The 19,407-nt window shown below is 41.1% G+C and overlaps 2 protein-coding genes across 3 annotated transcripts; both read left to right on the top strand.

Moving 5' to 3' along the window:
• Positions 1-912: 912 nt before the first annotated feature.
• Positions 913-8,768, top strand: LOC121715518 (arrestin domain-containing protein 1-like). The gene is made up of 8 exons (XM_042101323.1): positions 913-1,113; positions 4,200-4,310; positions 4,478-4,528; positions 6,294-6,448; positions 6,766-6,948; positions 7,089-7,265; positions 7,605-8,103; positions 8,404-8,768. Exons 1-8 carry the CDS (start codon positions 996-998, stop codon positions 8,442-8,444), a joined length of 1,335 nt encoding a protein of 444 aa, XP_041957257.1. The 5' UTR covers positions 913-995; the 3' UTR covers positions 8,445-8,768.
• Positions 8,769-9,718: 950 nt separating this feature from the next.
• LOC121715519 (arrestin domain-containing protein 1-like) lies at positions 9,719-15,644 on the top strand. Of its 2 annotated transcripts, XM_042101324.1 has the most exons (7): positions 9,719-10,071; positions 12,403-12,525; positions 12,723-12,773; positions 13,457-13,611; positions 13,779-13,961; positions 14,139-14,315; positions 14,581-15,644. In XM_042101324.1, the coding sequence occupies exons 1-7, from the start codon at positions 9,924-9,926 to the stop codon at positions 14,857-14,859; spliced, it is 1,116 nt and encodes a 371-aa protein (XP_041957258.1). In that variant the 5' UTR covers positions 9,719-9,923; the 3' UTR covers positions 14,860-15,644. The 2 variants fall into 2 exon arrangements, with proteins under 2 accessions (XP_041957258.1, XP_041957259.1); XM_042101325.1 differs by lacking the exon at positions 14,139-14,315.
• Positions 15,645-19,407: the final 3,763 nt, after the last annotated feature.

The raw sequence follows: 19,407 nt of genomic DNA, 5'->3' as shown, positions 1-19,407 counted from the left end.
ACCATGTTTAGTTCTTCACAAGCTATACAATGTCTTGAAACTCTGTTGTGCATAATAATTTGGAACAGTGCATTTTGAGTTTTTTTGAAACTGTTAGGTTTGTCCAATAAAATTTGAATTATACTCTAACGGTTGATGACTTGAAAATTATACTGACTGTCATTTGCATCAACTATTTAGGAAAATCTGAGATTGTCATTTACATAATAATTTGGAATGCAGTGTATGCATGGACTGCTGTGTAAGGCAGTGGGGAACAAAAAAAAAGCTCACTCATTAACTCACTTAATAATTACAATTGCTGATTGTCTATCATTAATTGCTGTAGGCCTATTGTAGTCCTGCAATAATTACAAAAAGCTTTTGACCTAATCAGTTGCACGATTTCTGTAGTCTAGTGTCATAATCTGACTATTACTCATGTGAAATGTTCATAATAGATTTTTGTTTGGTCATGACCCTGTTATGTGTTTGTTCATTAACATCACCTGAGTCAAATGCAGTCAGTGGCATAGCCTACCTGCAATATTGCCATTAGATTAATCATATTTTGACAACATCCAAAGAATACAATAGGCCTATTAAGGCCCTTAAGCTTAATGTTTGTTGATGGAGAAGGCTGGCTGGGTGACCATAAAGTCAATGGAAATCTGTGGTATTTCAATGGTTGGTCGGTTGTTTGTAGGCTATAAGAAATTCCATAGCAAACTGTAAAAGTAAACTAAACTTGTTTTAGTATTATTATAGGGCCATGGGTTGACAGCGTGGTGACACCTTAATAGGCGATTGGTTTTGTCTGTGATTATTAGCCTATTGATGAATGTGTGAGAAAACAAGGGGACAAACTACAGACGTCACATCATGGTGAAAGACAAGATTGGATGGCAAACGAAACTCGGCACAGGTGGAAAATTCCTCCCCATTCCCTGTCAACTCCTCCCCCAGCGACAGGCACACTATCGTTCGCCGCTACTTGAGGTGGCTGGAAGGAAGAAATGGGAAAACTCGAAGAATTCGAAATTTCTTTCACGGACAACAAAGTGGTTTACAATCCAGGGGATTCAATCACAGGAACCGTGAAAATAACAAACTCCGAGCCTATACAATGTAAAGGTGAGAAAAAATAACTTGCGCTGCGCCTTTGTTACATCGTCGTCCTGTGCGAGTCGACCTACCTGTGCGGTAACACAGGGAAAGCTGGTTGGCTCACTTTTTAGTCTGGGGCCTAATACCTACGAAGATAAAAACAATAGAACTATAGGCCTTCATTTTAGATCGACTACAGCAACTCACGTGCGCTTTAGTTGTATCCTACAGTTTCATAACAGTGGTTAAAGGTATATCCGCCTTTAATAGGTCTTGTGCTGTGGGCTAACTTGTGGTCGAGATAAGCTGTGACGTCCGATTGGAAGACAACATGTAAGGCCGTGTTTCTCAAACTTTTTCAGACCAAGGACCACTTAACTAGTAAATAAAAAAACTCACGGACCACCTAGTTAAAAAAAAAAAACAGTAGACTACTTCAACAGTATGCTATATATTACAAAGTAGGCCTACTCACTGAACCACCTTGCTTATTGTCTTTGCACCTGCTTGTGTCAGAAGATATGATTTAAACTGACGTAGCTTACATAGGCAGTGTTGCAGAACTGTTTGGATTTACATAAGTTGTTCAACATTGCAAACAACTCGTCTTATTTTACCATGTGTGCTCGCGGACCACTTGGAATAGCACCACTGTAAGTGTATTTAATTCGCTATCTTGTGCTGTTGAAGCAAAAAGCAACAAGAACCAGAATAACCTTAGAAACCTTAGAATGATGTGTAGTTAAAGTTAAGTTCTTTGTTGTGTTTTTGTTAAGAACCTTCATTTAGGAGAGGTGATCAGTATCTGTTGTTGTCTACACCTGAAGTTAGTCGTTTACTTTTCAATGTTGTGATGCGACAGGTGGTAGGCTATTCTTTGTATTAGGACAATAGCTTGTAACAAGTTGCTTTTGTGCTCAGAGTTCTGTCTGAGACTGTTACTGGACACCTGTTTTATTGAGGTACAACATCATCCCCTAAGCATATGGATCAGTTTTTCTGTAAGCAGATGTCATGTTTTCCTAGACATGAAAACAATGGCTCATTGGGAAGTTCACATTACATGGATTGAACAAGTGGTTGAGTTACAGTAAGCAGTTGTGTGGCCTTATGAGTGCAGTACGTTACCCTGTGCTTATCACACAGTTGGAAGAGGTTTACAGAGAGTAGACATACCAGTAAATGATTCTTGTATCACACACTTTGCTTATGCTATGATGATATTTACATGTGTTGTGAAGCTTAACAATGTTAACAATGAGCAAAGACTCTCAATTTGTTAGTGTTTATTACACAAATCCCTCAGTCAGAAAACTCTACTTAAATCAAGCTGCCATGCTGTTGTCCATTCAGGCTTTTAATATGCAAGTGATGAGCTTCCTTATGAGCTTTTCCTTATGAGCTACATGGAAATGGTTAACAAGCCCCTGTCCTGACAACATAGGCTACTGTTTGAGACTGTGGTCTCTAGCAGTCAGACAGACGGTGCATTATTGTGGTATTCCCCAGAGAACACAAAAATCATCTCAGTCAGCCTGGACTCGCTGTCTGCTGCACACGCTATGGAAAGAAGTGGGCAAGGAACAGAGACACATTCCATCCGCATTGCAATATGTTGTCTCACACAGCACCAGTGGGTGACGCATGGCACGTTAAGCCAGTTTTGTGGATCATTACATCACTGATATGCATCTAGAAATGTGGTTTCCGTGTATTCCTTTTGCGCTGACTTTTGTATATAGGACACATCCTAAAGAGGTGTGCGTGCAACAGCATCATTGGAGTTATTTTCCAAAACACTTGTGTAACCTCACCCTTGCAACTATTTGCTGTGGCGTTCCTTTAGTTTAGCAGCTTTTTAGAATGACCATAGTGAATCAGCTGTTCTAGTTGGATCCTAGTTGGATGACACTGTGATTCTTTCAGAACAAATGTTCTGTCAATGGAGGCCTAGCTCAGATCATCTCAAGACCACGAGTTGAAACATTTATTGTGGTTTTGTCTAGGCTAACAGCCACAGTAGTGAAACAAGCATGAAAACAGTGTAGCTGTGCCGTGTTCATTATGTGTTCATGTAGTGTAATTATTTATATGCGGAGAATGCTACTGAAAGTGAATTTACGGTCAAAGTTCAGACATATTAGGTTCTACAGTAATTGCACCGAGTCATGGAGGCATGCCACAAACAGAGAGTTGAAATCTGAACATGTCTTTTGAAGTCAGGGTGTTTCTTTTTAAATGGGGCCATGTGACTAGTTTGTTTACATTCGTGTCCTGGAAATCAGGTAAGACTGAAGCTGCATCTCTCAACGTCACATATCTCTGCACACACCCAAATAAAAAATAATAATAAAATAAGTACTTAACACAGAATAGCCAGATATTTTGAATAGCCTAACTGTGATATCATATTCAAATATAGGTTACAATGTATTGCAATAGCGACTAATCATTTATCAACATATTGAGTATTTACTGTATTATTCATAAACCTGACTGGCAGGATATGACAAGACATTGTGCCAGTTTTTAAGTTAAGTTTTTCGTAGGCTGCCTTTCTTCAGAAAGCTTCCAGTGTGTCATGGCACATGGTTTTGGTTAGTGTCGTTGATGAGGCCTATACCCCATGAGGCAGTGTATGTTCCTTTGGTTACCCGTTGGCTTTGTGATTGTCTGGTGAGCCTGGGGACGTGCTCAGTTGGGGAAGCAGCCTTGGGGGCGGCAGCAGCAGCGGCAGGCGCTGATAAACATCCTATCCCACTTCACTCTCAGCTAGGGGTGTTATCCAACCAGAACAATGAACCCTTGTAAGCCATATATAGACGTTGTGTAGTGATGGATGGTTTAAAGGTGTTTGATCAGGAAATAGTGAACGAGGAACTGATTTTTGGTTGTGACTGTCTGTGGTGACGCAGTGGGGATGCACTAGGGCAGGGCTGGGTTAGGGTTGTGGTATTTCAAATGTCATGTGAACCAGCATGAGTGGAGTGGCGGCCTATTTCTCTGCAAATGTTATTTTCCCACATACATCTGGCAGGTCCCCTCCTCTGTTCTGTGTTGCGTGTGGGTGAAATAACCCCTATTTGTGTAACCTCCTCTCCTCTCATTTTCAGCCATCAAGGTGAACTGCCATGGCTACTGTGGAGTGAGCACCAAATTAAATGATACGTCATGGGCAGCAGAAGAGCAATATTTCAACAGCACTATCTCGGTGGCTGACAAAGGTAGGCCCACTGATAGCTATAACCCTCAATAGTGGCACAGCCGCCTCTTCATCATAACATGTACACTTTTGGCTACAAAAAAAATTACATTCTTAATGAAATATACACTAACACGCCACTCATCTGTCCCTAGTGTAAATGGTACACATTTTGTTGTTTTTTCCCAGGCACTTTGAAGAAGGGCCCTCATACCTTTCCATTCAAGTTTCTGTTACCAGGTGAGAGAGTTAGGTGTTAATGACACTTGACACTTTCATGACTGGGTTTTTCCTCTAACCGTCGGTACATTTGGCTGTGTATGTTTGAGAAGAGACTGAGGTCACCAAGGTCGCATGGGAAATGATTGGACTGTGGAGAGATTCATTCCTAGTCTAGAAACTGAATTAAGGGTCACTAAATGAATGATGCCATTCAGTGTCTTGATGTCTGCTTGCAGTCAGCATTATGGAATTAGTACTCCTGAATATAGGGCAGGGTTTTAGTAACTGATGGTAATGATAGTTAAGGATTTTACTTGAACAAATATGTGCCCAGGGCACTGGCCCTTAAGTGTGCATTTGGGTTTCCTGGCCAGTGGGGTTGGTATGTGTGCAACTGTGCCATTCTTTCCGCTAGCAGATTTTGAAAATCTCTAGGTTTCACTGTTCACTGCTGAAAGTATATGGCCGCATTGCAATCAAACTGGAAACAAAAGCTACAACAACTCAAGCGAAATGCATACAGTGGGCATGTACTGCTAGGGCTAAATCTACATAAGTAGAATTACACAACAATCTTATTTATGTATTATACCTTTAAATTTCCATTCACTGGTTCTCTTGGTACAAACATTTCCCTAGTTGACATAATAGGAAAACAAGTGAAACTCAAACTGATCCAACTGGTTTATAGCTGAGAGTTGAAAGGAGGGGCAGCAGGGCGTCTGTCTCCTTGTGCCTTTTGAAATGTGGTTACCTCCATCTCCGCTCACAACTCAAGTGGGCTCAAGGCAACATTCTGAGTCTGAAGTGAGAGATCTTATTTGATGTGCAATCTGTGACCTGTAAATTAATCTTGAGTATTTGTGGCCTCAAAGTGAAACTGCTGCCTGCTATACAGATAGCTTTACTGCTGAATACCGTTGTTGCCCCCAGTTATAATGTCAGAGTCGATCTTTAGCCTGGGTAGACCATGAAGCAATCTTTTAAGATAATGCATTATTGTCTGAGGATAAAACACTGTACTATTCATAATGCATTATAGTACTCTTTGTAGCATATACCTGATAATCTCTGAGGGGAATACAGTTTTAAGGACACCTCCACACACAGTTATGTTTAGGTATATGCACAGTGCACAGTGCACATTATGGAAGTTTTGTGACTAGGATGGTCGACATGGACTATCCGTGCAGCACCAACATTTTGTTTCCTCACTGTCGTGTGCTAACTGTGTATGTTCATGCACTTTTTCACGCACTGGTCCTGGGTCAAGAGAGAAGAAAATCAATTTATTCATTTAGTAAATGCTTTAATCCAAAACATCCAGCAAAGATGCACATTTTCATTTGTTCCCAGGAATAAAGCCAGTGGAGACCTGGTGATGAAATGATTAGATCACAAGCAACTTATATAGCTTTGCAGCCATTTCAATGTAGATGGGGGAGTAAAGAGTTATGAAGGGACCTATGAAAAGCAAAAAAAAAAAAAATGCTGTTAGCATAAATAACAATAAATAAGTTTGATGGAGATTCACGCAATGTAAAATTATTTCAAACTCATTGATTGATTGACACCGACAGATGTGTCCTCAATTAGTATACTTGGTAGACACAGATGTGCATGTATAAGTTGACTTTTCATGAAATCTGGCGTTTTGGAGCATATTTGGGCTGTAAGAAGCAGAATTTCTTCTGATATGCTGACCATTCTCCCTGTTCTACTTTGCATTCCTTCACTTTCTCTGTCTCTGTTTCTATGTTTCCTTTACTCTCTCTCACCATAGCCACTGCTCCTACATCCTATGAAGGACCTTATGGCAAGATTATATTTGAAATTCGAGCCTTTGTTGACACGCCACGCTTTTCAAAGGACTACAAGGCAGAGAAGCCTTTCTTCATCCTAAAGCCCCTAGACCTCAATAATGTGCCTGATATTCAGGTGAGAAATCTGGTGGAAGATTACAGCCCCTAATTTGAATGGGGGTAAAGGGCAAAGTCTTATGTAAAGCTATTTTAATAACTAGGCCAAATCAATGCTAATTTAACATCTTGGACAAGACCTTAACCACAAAGATTGATGAGTCAGCTCAATGCTCCCACATGTCACATGATGCTATACTTCATGCACAAGAAGTTTGCTTGTTTATATAATTTACACTTTGCCCACAATTTAAATGAGGGCCTAAACATTTTTTCTGTGTGTTAGCATTTTCTGTGCGTTAGCAAACCTTATGGGTTTCCGTCTTCCATTTACAGGATATTAGCTCCTCCTCTGTCACTAAGGACTTCACCTACATGCTTGTGAAAAATGGTACCATTGTGCTGAAGGCGACCAGTGACCTGAGAGGGTATACTCCAGGCCAGATCATTAAACTTGAAACAGAGATCGAGAACAAGTCAGGGAAATCCACAAGCACAGTGGTAGCCAGCCTCATACAGGTAATGCAACAAATATACTGGTATTGTGTGTGTGTGTGTGTGTGTGTGTGAAGCAGAGGGATGCAAGATGAGGAAGTTGGATAGGTGATTTGTTTTTGCAACGAGCCACAGTGCTGACGTGTGTTATGTCTTTTGAACAGAAAGTGACATATAAGACCAAGAGGCCCATCCATGACTTGAGGACCATTGCAGAAGTGGAAGGCTCGGGTGTGAAAGCCAACAAAGAGGCCAAGTGGAAGGAGCAGATCATCGTGCCCCCTCTTCCCCAGTCCCCTCTGCAAGGCTGTGAACTCATCAACATTGACTATTACATCCAGGTTTGCCGTATGACTGGGATAATTAATTCACTCCATTACCAGATATGAGGTCCTCAAATGTCTTTGTTAATGGGAGTTTTAGTCACAAGTGCAAAGTGGGTGTAGTGCACTTCAGTGTGGACGCAGTGTGATCTACCGCTTGTTCCCCCAGAGATTATTTAAAAGGTCCTATTTGCATTTCCTCTTTGCACCATCCTCTTTCCCTGTAGCGACTTTCACTTTCACTGACTAATTATTTGGTCTAGTAAAGATTTGTAGGAAGTGCAATAGCACTTAGATTTGTGCCTACTTGGATCGGACGTGTTTGTGACGTTTATGAACGTGTTCTTATGTTTGCAGGTTTCGCTGAAATCCCCTGACGTATTACTGACTCTTCCCATCTTCATTGGCAACGTCTCTGTGGACACCACCCGTCGCACACCGTCGCGGCCTGTGCCCCGGTCAACTCCTCCCACTGTCCCCAAGACAGCGCCCCCGAGACCGGCCCCCAGGCCTCGACCCCGCAGCTGCTACGCTTCCCCAAGCGCCCCGCCGGCCGAGCCAGAGCACCTGCCCCTGGAAGTGGGCACGCCGCAGGCTGAGGAGCTTCCCACCAAGAGCCACTCCCAGCAACAGCAGGGGCCTGGCGCCCAGGCTGCAGCCTCGCCACATGCCTTCAGTTATGCCCCGGGCCTGTCGTTCTCATCGCAGATGAGGCAAAATGCCTCAGCAGCACCTATGTTCAGTGTGTCCACGGGGGCCACCATACCTTTTTACACCGAGAGCAATGTTGCACCTGTACAAACAGCATGCCCATTGATCTTGCCGCCAAACTATGGACCCACAGCATATCCATATGGTGAGTAGGTGCCATTTTGATAGCATTTGAATCACTGAATGATTTTCAGATGAAAATGTTGTTGGCTGAAGCAAAAACATTTTGCTAGGTATTTTCACTATCTTCATTGTCCATCTCAGTGCTCATGATTATCTCCTGGCAATGAACTTGAATGGATTGTCAGGTCAAAGCAAATATTTTCATATGTGGCTCCACCTAGTGGAAAAAATGGCATCACCAATGAATCTATTTTCTCCTTAGGCCACAGGCTTTGCTGTTTGAGCAACTTTATCTGTGTGTGCCTTCTTTTGTTTTCCACAGAGCCTCCTCCCTCTTATGATGAAACCTGCAACAATACCTGAAATCAAGACAAAGGGAGCAATGGAAGATTGTGTGGAAAAGCACCTTCGCCTTATACTGTCTGAACACTGGAATCTTTCAGCCTCTTTGTAGGTCTACAATAACCAAGCGATGTCTGTCACTGAGGCTAACCCATCATCTCAGAAGTAGTACTCACCAAAAACATTGAAATATACTGAATTAGTTCAAATGATAGACTTTTCCTCTTCAGGAGTACGAGCACTGTACAAGAAGCTCAGATTGTCATTTGTTTTGTCTCTCAGAACATACACCGGAATGTTAATCCAATTTGTTCAGAAATAAACCTTCTGTGTGTTTGTGATGTTTAGGGTTGTATATTGGAAGTATTGAAGTTCATGTAGGGTAGCTGTACCTGTACCTATTTTTATACAAATGGAAACCCACTATCAATGAAAGGCAAACATGTACCCATTATGCACAACTCGATAGAAAATCAGAGCATAACCAGAACTTTTGGTTATTTTATTTTATGTTTAAATGGTTGTTTTTAAGTATTTATATGAACACTAAAGCATATTAATTATTGCTCACTTAGTTTATTTAAACCTCGATTGTAGTTTGCCACTGAATTAAAATAATGTTTCTCAAAATTGGTTGTTTGGAATTTTCTAATTTTGAAACAACAAAAGTTGATACTATGATTTAATTATGAAATTGATAACTGAATGGAAATTCTAGGTCCACATTCAGCCACAACAGTCAAGCCCACAAATTGGGAAACTCCACTGCTCTTCAATCTTGTTTGGGTGTCATGTCCAGCCAAGGTGAGTCCCGCCACATACTTTCTCCTCCTCAGTAAAAGGTGCCGCCATCCTTTTTATCCTGTGCCTAGTAACATATTTGCCCTGTGTTTTGCCCCTCGGTGTGTTAAAGGTCTATGCCTTAAAGGTACTGTCAGGGATTTTACGCGATTTCAAGCCCATAATATTTTTTGTCACATTCAGCAATCATCTCCTAACGACTGCTATAGCTGCCCATTCTGTGAGCAGGCCCGATCACTGTAAAAAAACAGTCTCTCTAGGCAGCCCAGGCTCCGAAAACTGGAAACAAAGTTGGGGCAGCCTGTCCCCCAAACAAAAACGAAACCTTGTATGGAATTTCTCTGGGGATACGGGTGAGCTACCTCTCTGGCGTCTTTAGTTTATCTTAGACTTTAAGTGGAAAGATGATCCCAACACTCTCATTGGTGGTGTGTTTTTACACACGTAGTCCTACAGGCGGTGCTAATGCACTGACATGGAAAGCAAACAAGCAGTCAGAGCCCGTCTACGGCTTTATTAGACATTCTCTGAAGCAGTGTTGGGAAGAAAACCAAGACGCCAAGAAGAGGATCGATAGATACAAATCAGGGCCCGTTTACGGCTCTTAGAAATTCTCTGTACAAAGTTTGTTTCATTGTTTTGACACAAGGGAGCCACGACACGAGTAAGATCCATAGAAATAATTTGCGCCTCTTTAAGATGGCTACAGGAACACTAAAGATGGAAAAAATAAAAGATGAAGGCAAACTCGAAATTTCCATTACTGACCAAAAAACTGTGTATGGCCCTGGGGATACCATTACAGGAATCGTGGAAATCAAAAACGTCGAACCAATACCATCCAAAGGTAAGATAAATAGCTGGCAGAGCGGTCCGTGTGAAATTTAGAAAATTACAAAATTGCAGCTGGGCTCCAATTATTCAATATTGCAATGATATTCTCTCCCTCGTTCCACCTAGGCTCCGTTACAAACGATTGTTTGGCTAGTTATCGTGGGTGTGTCGGGATGTGTTTAGGCGTGCATTAAAGAAGACTCGGGGCAGTCATGTCGACGCTGGATAATTACCAGAATATAATTAGCAATCTTCTTGAGAAGTTAGGTTATACTTGCGGGCAAGTGCAAAACTTCTTACAGACGAACTTTGGACTGAACGGGGGGGGGGCAAACATCTCGTCATTAGGCTACACGTTTTGCTTGGGTAAGGGTAGGCCTACTACGAAGCACGTTAGATATCTAGGCCATCTAGACATATCGAAGCTACACAAAGCCTTAACTCGGGGTATAAGTTAAGTGATAATACAGCAGTAGCCTATTTGTAAAACTATCAGCTCAGATCTGTGCGCGTTCTCGGTGTTGGGATGATGCTGGCCCATCGTGAAACGTGGAGACGCACCAGCTAAAAACTATTACTTCCGCATTAGACTGCGGTCATAGTGTCACTCTAGCCCATTGGTTCCCAAAGACTGGGTCGCGACCCACAGGTGGGTCGCAGGAGATTTTATTTGGGTCGCCAGCATAGTCAGAATTTATGTTGTGTAGGCTAGCTTATAGCCTACCAATCAGCCAGGGAAGCTAGCACCTTTCTTTTAGGATCTAGTTCGTTTACTACCACAGTCTAGTGGTGTCATGTTTTTTGTCATAACTCAATCTGTGCATTTTTGCATGTAGTATAGTTGCACAAACAATACCAGCTCTTCAGCTTGGCTGAATAAAAACTAAAATGTGTCATTTGACATCTCAAAGACCGCGCTGTCAACTACGAAGCAAACATAGACCGGACATTAGCTATTCAAGGGTTTCATCAGATCCCTTTCCACAGTATAAAATCAAGCATCTTGATTATCAATGCAGACTGCATGGTGCTTGATTAATACACCTGTGGAAAGGGTTGATAACCTATGAATTGATAGTTTCGATTGTAGATGCACTCTTTAGCAGCCTCCTCACATTCCTCCTTAGTTCTGATTTAAAATGCACAATAGTGCATCAGACTAGGGTACCTTTTAAATGGACATTTTAAACGCTGTTTTCGCTTCAGTCGAGAGGGAATATCCACAGCTATTCAAGGCCGCGATGGACGTACTGACGCCGTTTGGCTCCACATACCTGTGCGAAAAGACTTTCTCTGCACTGACATATATTAAAAACAAATACAGATCGCGTCTAAATGTGGAAGATGATCTCCGCCGTCTCCACAATTAAACCAAGAATGAACTTGCTGTGTTCCGCGCATAGGGCGCATCCATCTCATTATATGAGATTAACGCTGAAACATAGTTGCCAAAATGTAAATTTGCGCAGCAACAATGTACATGTTTACAACAGTTTGTGAATATTGTGGACTGAGATATTCTTCTGTTAAAATGGAAATTAAAGTAATGTTTCAAAGTTAAGTTTGCACGACAGCAATAATGTGCACTCATGTTACATGGATATTATTTTTTGACTAAGGTATTCTGTCATATAGTAAATTTCTATATGTAAAATCATAACAGGCTGCTCTGTTCTTTTGTGTTGTCGTTAAGCCCGTGTTTGGATAAGCCTAGTGCGTATGGCCGGTGCGCACATTTTATTTTATTTTTTGAGTCACATCCAGGGATAGTGGGCGTCGCCAGTCTCTGGCACGGTTATTTTGGGGGTCGCGGGTTGAAAAGTTTGGGAAGCCCTGGTCTAATAAACCACACGGTGTCCCTGAGTTTTAGTTATTTTAGATGTCAACAAGACATTACAGCCATGACTGCTTATTCTTCCGTTCATAGAAATAAGGAAATAAGCCCACTTTTTCTTCGATTATGTTGGGGAGGGGAAATTAGCCTAGGACAGAGAATGTCTAATAAGTAGATGGGCTCTGCTACGGAGCTAAAGAGCGACGTCTTGCACAATAATTTGCACTAGTCATAATGACGTTTGAGATATCTTCACCTTTCATTCTGCCTAGTCAAAACTGAATTAATGATATCTGCAATTGCCATTTAAGATGTGTGACGAGTTGAATGTTGTTTTCAATGACGAGATGACCGATATCTGTAATTCAGTTTTGCCTAGTCACACACATGAGGAGCATGTAATGTTATTTTTATTTCTTACACCTCAGGCCAGCTTTGAACCCTGTTGTTGTGTCTGGTTTGCGTAAAATGACACATGTATGTGGAACGTTTCTCTCTTCTCATTTTCAGCAATCAAAGTGAACTGCCGAGGCTATAGCGGCGTAAGCCCCAGCGTAAGCTCCAGGTTAAAGGATACATCATGGGAAGTGGAGGAACAGTACTTCAACAGCAATATTTCAATGGCTGACAAAGGTCCTGATGGCTCAATAGTCCTCAGTAGTGGCACACCAACTAACATATGCGTTTACTCAAAGGCTAGATCAAGATTAAATTCTTATCTCATTTAGTAACTCTTTAGTAACTTTGAATTTAGTAAAACTCACATAGACACAGTCTTTAGTTCCCTGACCAGGGAGTTTAGTGTTTAAACTTAGTGTTCTTTTTCACAGGCATTCTGAAGAATGGGTCACACACCTTCCCATTCACGTTTGTCGTTCCAGGTAAGAGTGGTGATAATGCTGTGTTCATCACACACTGAATTCTTTCTAATCATTTGTGCATTTGACTGTTTGCATTTGAAAAGAGGCCGGTCTCCCGGTAGGAATGTGAAATTATGACACTGATTTGTCTTTGTGGCACTGAGTTCATGTCTATTTGCAACAATCTTAGGAGGCGGTGGTGGGGTCTTGTAATATGTGTAATATCAGTTGTAATATCATGTGTGGACTGTTGTGTATATCCAGACAAAGCAGTGACTTATCGGCATGTAAAGTACTTCACAGTAGTTTAATGCTGTTGTGGTATTTTGGTCAGAGGAGTGATATTGTGTATTTGTGGCCTTAAAGTGAAACAGATGCCTGTTAGACACAAATGTCTTCTGTATAGATGGGTGATTGCTGAATCTCATTAATTTTTCATGTTCTGGCCGAATTTTAGGTTGGGTAAACCATAAAGCTATTTTTCAAGAGTTTTGGGAACAGCATGCTGTTACTGTTACTATCCTATTACTGTGAGAGGATAAAAACTGAAATATTAATACTACCTATGAACACTGTCTTCAGCATATACCTGATATTCTCTGAGAGAAAGAAGGGAGCATATATTTTTTTAAATATTATGACCATTCTACCCATTGTTCTTGTTTTCTTATTTCTTTGCTTTCTTTGTCTCTGTCTCTTTATAGCCAACGCTCCATCAACCTATTTTGGTAATTATGGCAGGACTATATTTGAAATCCGAGCCTTTGTTGACTTGCCTCACTTTTCAAATGGCTTCAAGGCAGAGAGGGTTTTCTACATCCAAAAGCCCCTTAACCTCAACACTGTACCTAATATTCAGGTTAGAAATCTGTTGCATGATTACATGCCTTCATACCTGCAGTTGACATCACAGATACGGCGGTCTTTTTGAGTTTTGTGTGTTAGCATGTTCCATTGTCCGTGAAGAAGTGCCATCTCTCAAAGAGCTATTGCATAGACTTCAAGGCATGTGCTTTCTATTTACAGGATATTAGCTACTCCTCTGTCACTAAGGACTTCACGTACATGCTTCTGAAAAATGGTACCATTGTGCTAAAGGCGACCAGTGACCTGCGAGGGTACACCCCTGGCCAAATCATTAAACTAGAAATAGAGATTGAGAACAGGTCGGGGAAATCCACAAGCACAGTGGTAGCCAGCCTCATACAGGTACAAATATACTGGTGTTATATGTATAAAAGTGATTTTTATGTTGGTGATAAATGTGTGTGCATATTGGTGTGTGTATATGAGAGAGAGAGTGTGAGTGAGAACATCACAAATCAGGGTGTCCGATGGGTAATCTTTTGTCATTGTGTTATGATCCTGTGATGTCGATGTGAACAGAAAGTGACCTATAAAACTAAAAGGTCCATCAATGACCTGAGGACCGTTGCGAAAGTGGTGGGTGCCGGCGTGAAGGCCAAGACGGAGGCCAAGTGGAAGGAGCAGATTGTTGTGCCTTTTGTTGCTCACTCCACTCTGGAGGGCTGTGGACTAATCAACTTTGAATATTACATCCAGGTTAGCAGTGTGGGTACCATGGGCAAATCAGTTTAAGTGAATCTGTGACCGTTTCTTCCCTCTCAGGTTTGCAAAAAGCACTTAATCTGCATCTCCAGTTTGTTCATATTTCTGTGCAGCGGCTCTCTCCCCGCTTCACATGTTTGTTACACCATGTTTTATGTGAAATGTGAGAGTTTATAAATACCACCTATAATTAGGGTGCCTACTTGTAAATAACATTTATGTATATTTCTGTTGAGCACACCCTTCCTCCTCCATGCAGGTCTCGCTGAAATCCCCTGACGTATTACTGACTCTTCCCATCTTCATTGGCAATGTTGCCGTGGACACCACCCATCCCAGCGACTCTGCCTCCTCCAGTGCCCCCCCTGCTGGGCAGGAGCACAAGCCCCCGGAGGTGGGCAGGCCGCAGGCCGAGGAGATCGTGACCATGAGCCACTCTCAGCCACAGCACAGACAGTCCGTCTCGCCCCATTCCTTCCACAAACTTTTTTTATATCAGTCGTTCGGGTCACCGGAAACGTTCATGGTGTTCAAGTAGCTGCAGCCAACAGGTAGAGCTTCCAGGCAGCTACGGTGCTACACTCTGGGGGCATGTGAATGAGCCCTCATGATCATGCTCCCAGAGTATAGCGCTGTAGCAATATTATTAATATTGGTTATGTTGCCTAATGATTGCATTGATCGTGTAAGCAGTCAAATCATTCATTCCACAAGTATAAGTAAGTATAAGTACATAAGTATATATACTCTTTTGATCCCGTGAGGGAAATTTGGTCTCTCATTTATGAAACACACACAGCACACGGTGAACACACAGTGAGGTGAAGCACACACTAATCCGGAACAGTGAGCTGCCTGCTACAGCGGCGCTCGGGGAGCAGCGAGGGGTTAGGTGCCGTGCTCAAGGACATTTCAGCCGTGGATGCTCAACCACTTCTCCCACCCACATTTTTCCTACTGGGTCGGGGATTGAACCAGCAACCCTTTGGTTACAAGCCCGAAGCCCTAACCAGTAGGCCATGGCTGCCCCCAATACATTGCCATAAACATACCCCCCCCCCCCCCCCCCCTTATAAGCGTTGGTCATAAGAGCTAGTTAATACAAAGAGTTAGTTATACATTCAGGCCTTATTTAACTGGGGTAAGAGCGGTGCCTTTTGATCATACCTTTTTACACTGAGTATTGCTACACCTGCACCAGCAGCATGCCCACCCATACCTGTATAAGAAAGCCTTTAGTTAACTCATCTTATCTTGTAGACTACTTTTTCAGATTATTCTACCTCTTTATTGGAGGGCGCAGCCAGCCAGAAACAGATGGGCTCCCCCTATTAAAGGAATTATCCGGAGTAAAATGCACTTTAGATCGATTTACGGATGATTGGGAGTACATACGTTGAGTTGACATCCAAATCATGTCATTTGGATGTGTTTTGAGAAAGTTTGATGTTACCGTTTTTAGTCAAAGCTCGTTAGCGTGGTGGTCGGATAGAGAGTCCAGAATGAATTTCATCAAGCCAGTACCTTTCCGGAAATGTTGCCATCTTTGCTGCCATCTTTGCTGCCATCTTTAGGGGAAAGTCCGTAGGAGTCGATTGCCAAGTGTGCTCTGGAAATTCACAATTTCGTCGCCGTTAAAAAAAAAAAAAAGAAAAAGATAGTCCAGTATTTCTTTTGAAATTGAAATGAAGTTGTATGCACTGGACTAAGGTTTTTTTTTTTTTTTTTTTTTTAAACGGCGACGAAATTGTGAATTTCCAGAGCACACTTGGCAATCGACTCCTACGGAGTATAACCTAAGTATGTCATCATATGGCCAACTATAAAGATGTAATCTGCCTGTTCCCAGGGATGGGTAGTATTTCTGAAACATGTAATATGTGTTTCAAATCCAAAATAGTATTTTGTCATTTGTATTTTATTGGGTTGAAGGAAATGGCTCTGTATTTTGTATCAAAATACTTTATTGGTGTGTATTTTTGTATTTTAAAAATACTGCAAAATACTAAATGTGAAAAACACAAAAAAAGTAGATACTACACACAGGTGTAATGAATAATTGGTAATTAGGCAACAATGGTTTATGTTTATCGCAATCAGCTAATGTGAGAACAGCTGTGTTCAACAACACTTACAGCTTTTCAGTGACTGCTATTGCTGAAGCATCAGCCCTGGTCTGAAGCACTGGTGTGAAGTGGTACGCAAGTAAAGATGAGCAAGTTGACCTGTGCAAGTTCACATAAGGACACTGACAAAGGCAACCATGTCCCATTGTAGCATCCTTTTCTGCATTCCACAGTGGGGAGAAGTTCACCTTGTTTAATTAAATAACAATTCTATTTCCTTATTAGCTGCATACTTGAGGTTGGAGATATTAAGGCACGTCAAGTCTCTCACATACTGGAACTTCAAGATACATAGCCGTATGATTTTCTTATTCAGTTCTGCAATGGACTTGAATTATGAATTTTGGCACAGATACACAATTATGATTTTGGCCTATTGATTATAATGTGGTTAATTGAAAGCTCTGTCAGTCATTTGGATAAGCATCAGCTAGATGACTAAATGTAAATGTAAATTCTTGAATTATTCTTAATTTTGATCACACTACATGAACTTGCATATGGTATACGACAGGGGCCAAATTGTATTGTTTTTTACTATATAGTTTTACATGTTTCAGAAATACTACCCATCCCTGGGAACAGGCAGATTACATCTTTATAGTTGGCCATATAATGACATACTTAGGTTAATACAGTATTTCACCAGTTAGGGCACAAAAATGGCCAGTAGCTGCACTGTGTAGCCTATCTTGACATGTCTTTAAGTTTTGGGTTACAATATACAGGTAGTGGGCTCTCTGTTGATTTTAATGAGTAGGCCTAAGCCTAAAGTTACAGCATTTCTATCACAATTGACCAGACTTTGACCTTTTGTCTTCTTTAAACAAAATTCTGGCTATGATTGTTCCTTGTATTGCATCATGAGCCATCACTGCACCTATTGCATTCTACTGTTGTTAGCCTTAAGCCTAGCTCAGTCATTATGTTGTACCACATCACCCTCCATTAGAAGTGCAATGAGCTGCATTGAGCATAATAAACTGCATTTAGAATTCCAAATCCATGTTTCTAGATATTTTGGTAAAAGTAACTTAAAAGTAATACAATAGTAGTGTAATGCCTTATAATTCAGAGACAGTAATATTATAATGTAGGCTAATTAATTACTTTGAAATGACAGTAATAAATAATACATAATATATTACGATTTTGAAGTAACTTGCCCAACACTGATTAAACCACATGTCACTGCTTGACTAAATGAAAAATATAGGCTACTGAACATGCATGGAGATCGTCATAGTTGACAGAAATTACGATACTGATTATATAATAACCTATAGGCGAATTTTTGCCAGGGCCGAATTTTGTTCCCAGTCCGACCCTAGTGTTACATGTTATTTTCTATATTTCTGATATGTTGCTGATTGGATCATAAACGACCACAGCAATGAAGAAAAGTGAAAGTGATTGATAATGACTGACTGACTGTTATTGTGTTACATGCTTCAAATGTAAAGCACTTTGAGCTACATTCTATGTATGAAAGGTGCTATACAAATAAAGCTTCTTCTTCTTCTTCGAAGGTTGTCAGCTGATGCAAAGACATTTTTTGTCCAATGTCATATTTTCTTCAATGTCTGACTCAATGCCAGTGATTACATCTTGGCAGACAACTGAATGTCAGTGGGGTATACTACGAAGCATGTTCGACATATCTAGGCTATGAAGACATATCGAGGCTTCACAAAGCCTTGACTCAGGGGTATACGTTAAGTGATACTACGATAGCAGTTATACGCACCTCGCTAACCCACTAATCGAGATTCGTAGTGTACTCCACATGTCATAGAAAATCTAGTAAATATTTCCATATGGATCTGTGGCCTGTAGCTCCACCTAGTGGAACAACAGGTAAATCAATTAGCAATGAACCCAATTGGTTGTGTTTGACCTTATGTGGCTCTGCTGCACACCACTGACTTAACACTGGACTAATGTGTTGGTTATCTATTTTTGTCTGACTTTCTCTGGCGCGTCACCATGTCATATGATACTAAAACCTCTTGGGAACAAGATGGCTGTAGCCAGACGCTACAGTTGCTCTCCATCCTCTGCATGAGCGAGAGCACGCCCCTCATGATGCCCAAACATTGCACATTGTTAGACAACATTGTTAGTCGTGTCAGTTGTGGACTTCAACCAATAGAAGGGATGGTCCAAGCTTGTCTGCCAGCTCCACCAGCAGACCACGACTGTGTTCCAATTTGCATGCTGTACTTACGCATACTGTACTTATTCACCTACTGTACTTACAATACCTAATATGAGTGCACAAGTGCATTGCATATTAAGGTATTGTAAGTACAGAAGTATGCGAATTGGAACACAGCCCACGTCTGTCTGACTGTCAAGTGAGCTGCTGACAGAATTTCTGCCTACATCCCACATGTTTTGCTGTTTGATTAACTGTACCTGCCGTGTTTGCCTTTTATTTATTTTCACAAAGCCTTCTCTCTTGTGATGAAGATTGTCTGTATAGTTTTCAAATCAATAAAATATCTGTTGTTCAAAAATGTTTTTTTTTTAAATACACATATATTAGAATAAATCAAATTAAAATTTGAGAACAAACACACTCATAAAAAGGTATGATATAATAGATAGAATATAATAATGTTTTTGGAGTAAGATCTAGTTGGTGTCTGTCTGGTGTCCCTCTGTGTGGGATGGATGTGTAGACAAATGCCAGTTGTGATCAAAAGTCACAAATATCAGTCAGTGCTGCTGAAACGAATAAAAATAGGTAACTTTGTGCATACATGGCCAATGTTCTGACATTTTAGTCTTACTGGTTGTTCCCTTCGCTTAGGTTGATAACATAGATGTTTTCTTACACATCAGCTGGAGTTAAAAGTGCAGTATTCTAGGCCTACACTGTCTGTTGGTCAATTCTATGTGTGTGAAATCATACAGTGTCTTGCAGCAGTAAAAAGCGCCAACAGAGGGCGCAACTA

This window comes from Alosa sapidissima, chromosome 8, assembly GCF_018492685.1.
Source record: "Alosa sapidissima isolate fAloSap1 chromosome 8, fAloSap1.pri, whole genome shotgun sequence".
Lineage (NCBI taxonomy): Eukaryota > Metazoa > Chordata > Actinopteri > Clupeiformes > Clupeidae > Alosa > Alosa sapidissima.
The sequence above is the reverse complement of the archived record's forward strand: the minus strand, read 5'-3'. Positions and strand labels throughout refer to the sequence as shown.

What these genes read in the sequence shown, in the direction of transcription:
- LOC121715518 (XM_042101323.1), top strand. Translation starts at nt 996, where the DNA reads ATGGGAAAACTCGAAGAATTCGAAATTTCTTTCACGGACAACAAAGTG. An exon ending in ATAATGTGCCTGATATTCAG is followed by an intron (nt 6,449 to 6,765) that starts GTGAGAAATCTG and finishes TTCCATTTACAG; the next exon opens with GATATTAGCTCCTCCTCTGT. An exon ending in TGGTAGCCAGCCTCATACAG is followed by an intron (nt 6,949 to 7,088) that starts GTAATGCAACAA and finishes TCTTTTGAACAG; the next exon opens with AAAGTGACATATAAGACCAA.
- LOC121715519 (XM_042101324.1), top strand. Translation starts at nt 9,924, where the DNA reads ATGGCTACAGGAACACTAAAGATGGAAAAAATAAAAGATGAAGGCAAA. An exon ending in ATTCACGTTTGTCGTTCCAG is followed by an intron (nt 12,774 to 13,456) that starts GTAAGAGTGGTG and finishes GTCTCTTTATAG; the next exon opens with CCAACGCTCCATCAACCTAT. An exon ending in ACACTGTACCTAATATTCAG is followed by an intron (nt 13,612 to 13,778) that starts GTTAGAAATCTG and finishes TTCTATTTACAG; the next exon opens with GATATTAGCTACTCCTCTGT.